The sequence below is a fragment of the Equus przewalskii genome, chromosome 2 (assembly GCF_037783145.1).
Source record: "Equus przewalskii isolate Varuska chromosome 2, EquPr2, whole genome shotgun sequence".
Taxonomy (NCBI): Eukaryota; Metazoa; Chordata; class Mammalia; order Perissodactyla; family Equidae; genus Equus; species Equus przewalskii.
Window position 1 is genome coordinate 54,465,137 of NC_091832.1, and position 9,549 is coordinate 54,474,685.

The following is a 9,549-nucleotide window of genomic DNA, read 5'->3' on the forward strand; positions in this document are numbered from 1 at the left end:
CAGCAGTAAATTGCTACATGAGCCCCAGTGTCCTGTTTCGGGTCCCATTAACAAAATAACGGAGCTTCCAAGTCCAGTTCCATTGGCAGCTCAACGTGCAATACAGGGCCACTGACCATGGAACCCGACAGAACGGAGCAGGTCTCAACTCTGGGAGCCCCGGTTTCCTCATTTTAAAGAAGGACAATAATATCTACTTTCCAAGGTCATTATGAGGGCTGATGAAAACATTTATGCTTATATCTGTGCTTATATCATTTATGCTTCTATTATGCTTATATCAATGCTATTTGACCAGGGAACACAGCACCTGAATCCTGTCTTCAACTGACTCTACACTCCATAGCATTTCTCAAGAGAAATACCAGAGATCAGGCAGGTGAACACTGCTATTTTTAGGCTTGGTCCCAAACCTCAATATGCACCACTTGCTCTGGTGAACTCGGAGAGGCCACGTGGGGCCAGAAGGAACGTTGGACTAGGAGCCCAGCAGGGCTTCCTTTCCCCTAAGATTCTCTCTGGTTCCAGCTGACTTTCAAAGGGGTTGGAGACAATCTGGGAAGGGAAATTCTCTCCAAGTGGGAGGGAGCCTTGGCCTGGCCTAATCTTAGTTCTATGGAGTATGGTCAAAGATAAAACTATAATCCCACAGAAAACTACTGAATCAACTTTCTTGGCCTGGACCAAAAGGTGACAGTTCCTGCGGGGCAGGCTGGTGGTGGAGGCAAGCTGCGGGATTCCTTTAGTCACCAATAATGGTGACTTTGTGTAATCTCATCTCTGTTCTCATCTGCCCCTATAGACAGACTTGGGGTTCTCCTCTTTAGGGGCTTACAGTGTCGCCCCCCCACCAGAGTTCTGAGTAAGAGAAATGCTTAATTAACATTTATGCCACTTTATTCACAACACAGCACATCGTTATGAAATACGTGCAATTTAGCAAAAGAATTTCTGAAATTCACGCAGTTTTCAGTGTCCGGATTATACTGAGGTGTTGTCAATCCTTCTGGCTCAGTGGATTTAAATCTTCTTCTGCCCAGTTTCCTCTTCAATCAGGCTTTCCTGAAAAATATGTGAGTAACAGACCTATCAGGGTTGATTTTATCAGCCGAATGTCATTATGTTTTTGACATTTTAATTTCTAAAAGATAAATATAGAAAGAATAGATTATTTTTGTGCACTAGATATTGCTGGAGAGATAGAACAGATGAGTTGATTTCAAGTTGTTTAATAAACATAAAGTCTCCGTTGCCAGTTCAAGGATAGGAGGTGAAGGAAAGCTCTCATCTGTCAGTTTGCTGTTAACCCAGCTTTTGCTTCAATTCCTTTCTAATGTCGTGTTTGGGAAATTTCAGTTTGCTGTTATTTTTGTCATGTAGTAAGCAAGATTAGAAAAAGAAATAAAGATGTCTGTGTTTTTTCCTTCGTCCTGTGGGTGTGGAAATTGAGGTCAATGGAGAAATGAAAACCATAGCTTATCTTCATGTATGATTTGTTAGGGCTTTCCCTGCTCCTGGGCGTGGCTGATGATTAACTGTAATGCCTTCTAACTTCTACGAGTAAGTGGACCGTGGAGCTGAGAGCACCAACACTGAATTCAAGACTCAACTTCTCCCTTCAATTCTCTTTATACGTTTTTTTTTAGTCAAAAAGCTACTTTAGGTTAGATTTCCATTTTGGGTGGGAATTTGGAGATTGTTATAGTCCAATCAGAAAACTGGAAATCAAATATGTGGCTCTGAATTATACAGTTAATAGTTTGGAATTTTTTCTTCAAAAGGGGGAAAAAAACAACTAGAGCACTATTTTCATTTTTACATTTTCTTTGGAAAACCATGTCATACCAAGAACAGTTGAAGAATCCAGTGGAGAAGTGTGGATTCACCTGGATTAGAATGGTCTAGGGTTTGATGAATGTACTTGAAGAAGTGACATGTAGCCGTGGGAAGAAATTTTTTTTTTTTTTTGAGGAAGACTATCCCTGAGCTATCATCTGCCAATCCTCCTCTTTTTGCTGAGGAAGACTGGCCCTGAGCTAACATCCATGCCCATCTGCCTCTATTTTATATGTAGGACGCCTACCACAGCATGGCGTGCCAAGTGGTGCCATGTCCGCACCAGGGATCTGGGCTGGCGAACCCCGGGCTGCCGAAGTGGAACGTGTGCACTTAATCGCTGCACCACCTGGCCGGCCCAAGAAATTTGTTTTGTCATTCATCCCAAAGGCTAGAGCCAAGATTAGGAGATAAAGATTACTGAGAGATTTCAATTCAATTTAAGAAAAAAAAGGTTCTAACCATTATTAGTACTATCTAACCATTGAAAGGGGGTATCGTGAACTAGTGAGGCCCCTACCACAGGCGAATTCAGGCAATCGGGAAGCTAAGCCCCACGGTGCCTGAGAGGGGGTCATTCTAAGTGGACAACCCAAGAGTTGGTACCCAAGGACCTTTCCATCTCTAAGGCTCCATGTCACGATCACTATAACTCACCAGAGCTCCTTTGAGGTCCCTGAGGGGAGAGCGGGGCTGGTGAACCGTGCATTCGAAGCGCTGAGGTTCTGCTGGTTGATTAACCTCTTTGGCTATCTGAGGGAAAAAATGTGATTTTTGGAGATGGAGATAAAGAAATGAAATGGTATTTTCCATTCCCACCAAAAATTGTGTGTGGAAAATGAGGTCAAGGGGATGCGGAACTGAGAGTTGTGGGATTGAGACGGAGACCTGAAGAACGTAGATCCGCCATCGGGCCTTTTTCAGGTTGGTGTGGGATTCTGGAGGTAATGGCGAGAGGAAGGAGGGAGAATGTTTTCTCCCGGAGATGATGAGAATGAAGTACTTTGAACCTCCTGAGGGGATGATATAAAAAAATGCAAGAGCTTACACTTATAAATAGGGTTGATTTTTATTTTCTAGTTTTTACCAAATATTTCATAGTTAAGTGAGAACTGCTTCACATATAATCCATGGAGGGGAGACTTCAGATTCTGGGCTTCTTTATTTCATACTAAATTATCTTTATTATTTCTCCAAAAAGAGTTATTTCTCTCCAATGAAAACTGAATAGTTTAAGTTTCTCTAGCTAAGTTTCCTGTTCTCAGCCCTATATTAAGCGTCCCAGCCCTGAAGTGCTCATCATTTGGGGTCTAGTTCATTCCCCATTAACTTAAAAAAAAATTACAACTGCTTTTTATTAATCCGCTAACATTTTTTGGATTAACCGGCTAACGTATAAGGCCTTTCTCATGTAATCCTCACATGACCTTAAGAAGTCACATTTTATGGATTAAAGACCAAGTACTCGACATTCGTGCTGGTACTAGTTCTGAAATCTAGTTTATACAAAATCAAATCCAGCATATTTTCTGTTATATATTTTGTCTCCTTGAGCTTGCTGACTCCTCCACTCTAGCAGCCTCCAACTTCTTTGCTTAAATGCCCATACCAGCAAAAAGAAATTATAGAGCATACACTCTTGCTACTTATTTGTAAATTACACAAATGTACCACTGACCTAATATCATGGATATTTTTTAAAAATTTTTTTTTAATATTTTATTTTTTTCCTTTTTCTCCCCAAAGCCCCCCGGTACATAGTTGTATATTCTTCGTTGTGTGGTCCTTCTAGTTGTGGCATGTGGGACGCTGCCTCAGCATGGTTTGATGAGCAGTGCCATGTCCGCGCCCAGGATTCGAACCAACGAAACACTGGGCCGCCTGTAGCGGAGCACGCGAACTTAACCACTCGGCCACGGGGCCAGCCCCATATCATGGATATTTAAAAAAAAAATAAAATAAGAAAAAAAAAACTAACAAGAAGTTCTAAGATTTTCTTTCCAAATCCCAAAGAATCACCTTGCACTAGAGACCTTGGCTCCATCCCATTGTTTCTAGTTCCTTTGGCAATTCTATATGTTGAGAGGACAACACGCCACTTTGCACTTGTTGCTGTATTCTCTTGGAATTGTTCCTGCTCTGTTTCATTAGTCCTGGTCTGATTTGAAGGCAGGAATGGGACTTCACTTTGTACGCGTGTCATCTCCCCCAGAATACCTAGGACACAGAGAGCCTGGAGTAGCTCTGCTGGGCTGCACACAGAATGTTAGCGTAGTGAAATTGAATCACATAAGCCACGTCCTATTTTGGAGATGAGAGAAACTTACCTCTTGGAAAGAATCAATCAAATTGTCAGCATTTCTCTTTCCTCCAGGGCGCAATCCATAGGACCAGTGTTGGCTGGAGCAGCCCACCACACATAAAGTCAGCAGAATAAGTCCAGCTAGAAGTTTGGGAATCGGCTCCATTCTAAGGAACATCAATGCAATAATCAAAAGAGACTCAGATGGGCAGAGAAACACCTCTTTGGTGACAAGCCTAACATTGGTATCGCTAACCCTGCCGAAGATGCACGTGGGAGTCATCTACAGTTTTCACACAGACACTAAAACGCGCATACCCATTTGCTTGCCTTGAGTTTCCAGTAACCACTGGGACAAAAATCAGTACTTTAAACTCACATGCTCAGTACTTTTTAGTGCTAAGCTAATCTGTTTTTATTTTTGTTATTTATTTGGTTATCCAAACCCCACCTTTTTGCCTTCACATTTTCCCCCCTGTGGACTGGTTTTCAGCTGTATCATTCCTGAGTTGAAGAGCGCTGGGCCATCTGCTCTGAAAAGCAGCTCCTGCTGGGCATCCTGGCTGGGGTAAAGTTGCTTGACGCTAAACGGCTGTACTATGGTACTAACTACATTTCGCTGAGTAAGCGTCCTCTAGTCTTCCATGCGTTACTGCGGGCCGCACCATCTGGGAGAGTGAGCAGAGACTCAACACTTTTCAAAGAACTGAGTCCCAGACCAGATGGCTCCCTGGCCAAGGCAGCCTCAAATTATCTAACGACATGTGGAATTCTCACAAAGAGGAGACTTCAAATTAATTTTCATTTGATGGGGAAGAAGCTGAAGACAAAATCAAATACTGGTTGATGAGCTGTTGAAATTCCCCAAAGCCTGGATCTTTATGGCTGGGGGTAACAAGGACCTTGAAGGTCAAGGTTCTTTAGATACCGTCACACCTGGATTTAGCCCTTAGGGTATAGAATGCCCTATAGACAGACATGAGGTCCAAAAAAAGTGCTAGAAATACGAAGCATTTTACCTGTTTGAGGGCGAAGAGCCAAAGGAATCCCAGCTTCGTTTGGAGTATGCTGAGTACTGTCACTTTTCGTCTTCCTAGCTTCCTTTTTATATGAAACTTTTCCAGAACACTGAAATCTCTCCCGCTGGTAAATTATACTGCACTCGGACTATGATTTATTATTTTTTTACTAGTAATTTTTTTTTAATCCTCACGTAAAGCCCTTTAATGGTGTATGTAGTTGGAACACCTACTGGTCTAATCTGTTAAATTTACTTAAATCTTGGCTGTTAAAACCTCAGCTAAGACTTTTATAGCCGAGGCGGCAATTCAGAGATTAACATCTAGCTAGGTTGGATTCCCTTGAGAAAACTGACAGACCTATCAAGAGTTCAAGGAAAATAGCTCTCCTAGATGAAGTGATGTTAAATGCGTGCATAAAAACTTCACAAAGGAAGCCGCAACAGTTATAGAAAGAAGTTGAGTCAGGATGCCTGGGAGCTGGTCTCAGTTCTTAGATTCCTCATTAGTAAAAGGAGCTGATTTATAAACAATAGGTGATTATTGGCACTATACCAAGCCCACAGAGGATCCTAATGTAGATCATGTGAGTTTGAAAATTTCCAAGTCTCCTACCCACCAGCTTCCCTCTTTGACTTTTCTTGGAGGGCTTCTGTAGCATCAAAAGTTAAGGAGAGGGGCCAGCCCCAAGGCCGAGTGGCTAAGTTGCGTGCTCTGCTGCGGCAGCCCAGGGTTTTGCCGGTTCGGACCCTGAGCGCGGAACCGGCACCGCTTGTCAGGCCATGCTGAGGTGGCGTCCCACGTAGCACAACAGGACGGACCTACAACTAGAATACATGACTGTGTAGTGGGGGGCTTTGGGGAGAAGAAGAAGGAAAAAAAAGAATTAAATTAGATGTGTATAAAGAAACGTATCATGGCTGGCAAAGTAGAACGATAAATAAATGGAATTTGTTCTTATAAAAAAAAAGGTAAGGAGAAACATTGTGCAGTAGTCCCTCCTTATCCACGGTTTTGCTTTCCAAGGTTTCAGTTACCCGTGGTCAACTGTGGTCCAAAAATATTAAATAGAAAATTCCAGAAATAATTCATAAGTTTTAAATTGCATGCTGTTCTGAGTAGTGCGATGAAAGCTTGCTCGGTCCCACTCCGTCCTGACCAGAACGTGAATCGCCCCTTTGTGCAGCAGATCCACGCTATATACACTGCCTGCCCCTCACATAGTAGCCATCTGGTTATTAGACCACTGCAGTTGTATTGTAGTGCTTATATTCAAGTAACCTTTATTTTACTTAATAATGACCCCAAAGCACAAGAATAGTGATGCGGGCAATTCGGATATGCCAAAAAGAAGTTATTGTGTTAATCTCTTACTGTGCCTAATTTAGAAATTAAACTTTATCATAGGTATGTGTGCACAGGAAAAACATCGTACATACGGAGTTCAGTACTATCCGCGGTTTCAGGCATCCACTGGGGGTCTGGGAACGTATCCCCCATGGATAAGGGGAGACTACCATAGCTGGAATACAGTAAGTGCAAGACCATCTAGAGCAGACTTGGGTCAACAACTGGACTCATTTCAGTGGATACTTACTGAGTTAAAATATGCAAATCACTGTGCTAAAGGCAGTGGGAGGGGCCAGCCCAGTGGCGCACTGGTTAAGTTCACACGTTCCGCTTCTGGTCGGCCGGGGTTCGCTGGTTTGGATCCCGTGTGCGGACATGGCACTGCTTGGCATGCCATGCTGTGGTAGGTGTCCCACATATAAGTAGAGGAAGATAGGCACGGATGTTAGCTCAGGGCCAATCTTCCTCAGCAAAAAGAGGAGGACTGGCAGATATTAGCTCAGGGCTAATCTTCCTCAAAAAAAAAAAAAGGTGGCAGTCGGAGCACAAAGATTAGAAATAATAACCTGGAATATGAATAAGATCAACCTCAACCATTATTACAGTCCTGCAAAGTGGATATCATTATCCAAGTTTTACAGATAGATGTTGAACCCCATGTGAGCCCTTGGACATTTTATTTACAAAGTACAGCCTTTAAAAAAGAGAAAGAATCATTACTCTTTATTCCGTTTATTTGAATACATGATTGTCTTTTAATTTACCCCTGGGTTGTAATAGTCAAGGATCCCATCTTATTTAAACATCTGTTAATAAATCCCTAGCGTTTGGTCAGCATTCGATAAGTATAGGTTTGAATGAATGAATGAATAAAACTTAAGGACGTTTTAACCAGATTAGGCCTAATGCTTCCTCTATTTCTGCATCAAAGATATGTTTTATCTGACATAGAATTAAATCTTCATGTACAATTAGGTATAAGGACTGTTACATTAGCTAAGCAGTAAAATAGTTAAAAATAACTGGCTATTTGTTCATTTTAGAGATGGGATTGGCAATTTCTGCTTGGGTAGGATGCTGCAGCAATCAGCCATTGCCCAGTGTCCTCTGTAATAATTACTTCAAGGATTTCGGTGTAAAGAGCAATATTGTTCTGCCCAAAGAAACTCCCTGCTCTGCCCAGCCATCTCTGTGGAGGTTCTTCGAGCCTCAGGATAGGATAGGCAAGGGGATAAACTTGAAAGTGTAATTGCTAATAGAGGGGAATTAAAAAATAAAACATAGGTGTTGACTTTCATTTAACTTGTTTTAATTATTTCATTTAGACACTTTGAATGATTTAAGCGCCATTCTGACATGAAGGGGTGGCATCTCACCTCACTCTACTATGAAGGTAACGAGACTGTTTTTCAACGAGTTCATTAAGCCTGAAGAGTGCTTGTTTGAATTGCGCAGTTGATGTCCTGCTTGCTGAAAAAGATGTGCTTCTAACAGTGCTGCTCAGGCAGACGGCGTCTTTGGATGGGACTAATGAAACGGGGGTTAGGACTTCTGACACTTACTGTCACATTAGCCACTTTTCTCTGGTTAGGCATCACTGGATTTCTTCTAGGTTAGTTCTATCAGTCAGTATTAAATTTTTGAAAAATGCTCCGAAATTTATGGATCAACACAGCACGTCTATGAATTTATTCGAGATGCTTTATGCCCTCGAAGTCTGCGCTAGTATCATCTGAGGTCACAGAGACCTCAAGGGCAAGGGTCGCATTTGTTTCATTTTCTACAAACCAAATAGGATAGCAAACAAATATGCTATTAATGGAATTTTGATGTTTAGTGACAGACTTTGAGCCTTTTCATAGTTCCAAGGAGAAATCAATTTATCGTGAAGCTGAATTTAGTAAATTTGAGTTTAAATAATTGGATTTCATAGCTGTCATAAATTTTTTCGAAATTTCGAAATTTCCTAAATTTTAAAGTATGGCTTTAGAGGGAAAATGGCTTCATTTTCAGCATTAAAAGAAACGCTTCAAAATTATTAAAATGCAACAATAATGATTTAGTAGTCTTGCTGAATGACAGATGCAAACTCTTTTTTGGCCCTAATGTAAAATCTCAGCAGGACGTACTCACGCTGAGCGCCTGCTGACAGGCTCAAGGTGGCGAAAGGCTTGAGTTAATCCCTGCACGAGGGCTTTCTACTAACATCAAGTAACCGCTCTTCTTCGCAGAGGTGTACCTTTTAATTTGAAAGATAATACTTCCTTGGCGATTTAATAAAATTCTAGGGCTTTTCATATATTAAAGATGATTTAAAGTTGACTTGGGGCCAGATTTACAGTATAACCAACCAATTTATAAAATGAACTGGAGAAAACATCCCAAGTCTTGGTTTATGATGCTAACTTTCTTAAAAAAATGAATTTACAATATTTCCTACTAAAATTTCATTGAAACCATAGTTGGAAGGAGTAGACTACATCACAGCATAATATGAATTGCTCTCAACAATTACATGAGTACTGAATTTTATCACTGTGGATAATCTAGTATTTAGGTTTAAAACCTTTTTCTACGCTCCCCTCTCCAACTGTATTTTTACTTATGTGTACAGACATGTTTCATCATTAGGGTTTATGAAAATTTTACTATTTTGAAACTTACCTCCCTCCTTAAAATTCTAATAGTTGTCAGGCAAGAATATTTTGGGGGCAATGCATTTAACCAGCCTAATAAAGCTGACTGGGAATGTTCAGCTGAGTAACACAAATTAAATGAATTATTGAAAGGCAGTGTTTTCTTTTGTTCAGAATTAATGAAATTTCTTCGTGTTGTTAGCATGGTGGATTTTAAGAAGAGGATCATAAAACAATCATGCTTAAAGAAATAAATTTACTTTAACAGCACTTTCAAAGAGACTAATAGTCCATAATAAATGTTACACTGTATTTCCTTTTCCCCCCAGACCCTCAGGGCTGGTCACCAACACACACTGAAGAATGTTAGCAAAATACAGAAAGCGCTGATTTTCAAAAGCAAGAC

The 9,549-nt window shown here is 41.0% G+C and overlaps 1 protein-coding gene across 2 annotated transcripts; it reads right to left on the bottom strand.

Moving 5' to 3' along the window:
* Positions 1 to 879: 879 nt before the first annotated feature.
* On the bottom strand, positions 880 to 5,273 carry GNRH1 (gonadotropin releasing hormone 1). 2 transcript variants are annotated; one of them, XM_070607182.1, is made up of 4 exons: positions 5,158 to 5,273; positions 4,164 to 4,305; positions 2,494 to 2,589; positions 880 to 1,062 (listed from the first exon to the last, which is right to left on the bottom strand). In XM_070607182.1, the coding sequence occupies exons 2-4, from the start codon at positions 4,302 to 4,304 to the stop codon at positions 1,021 to 1,023; spliced, it is 279 nt and encodes a 92-aa protein (XP_070463283.1). In that variant the 5' UTR covers position 4,305; positions 5,158 to 5,273; the 3' UTR covers positions 880 to 1,020. The 2 variants fall into 2 exon arrangements, with proteins under 2 accessions (XP_070463283.1, XP_070463280.1); XM_070607179.1 differs by lacking the exon at positions 5,158 to 5,273 and having other exon boundaries at positions 4,164 to 4,316.
* Positions 5,274 to 9,549: the final 4,276 nt, after the last annotated feature.

Excerpts from the sequence above, each read along its gene's own strand:
- GNRH1 (XM_070607179.1), bottom strand. The coding sequence starts at position 4,316 with ATGTTCCTTAGAATGGAGCCGATTCCCAAACTTCTAGCTGGACTTATT. Across the intron at positions 2,590-4,163 it reads TGATTGATTCTTTCCAAGAG|ATAGCCAAAGAGGTTAATCA; the intron begins GTAAGTTTCTCT and ends TTTTTCCCTCAG. Across the intron at positions 1,063-2,493 it reads GGGACCTCAAAGGAGCTCTG|GAAAGCCTGATTGAAGAGGA; the intron begins GTGAGTTATAGT and ends CATATTTTTCAG.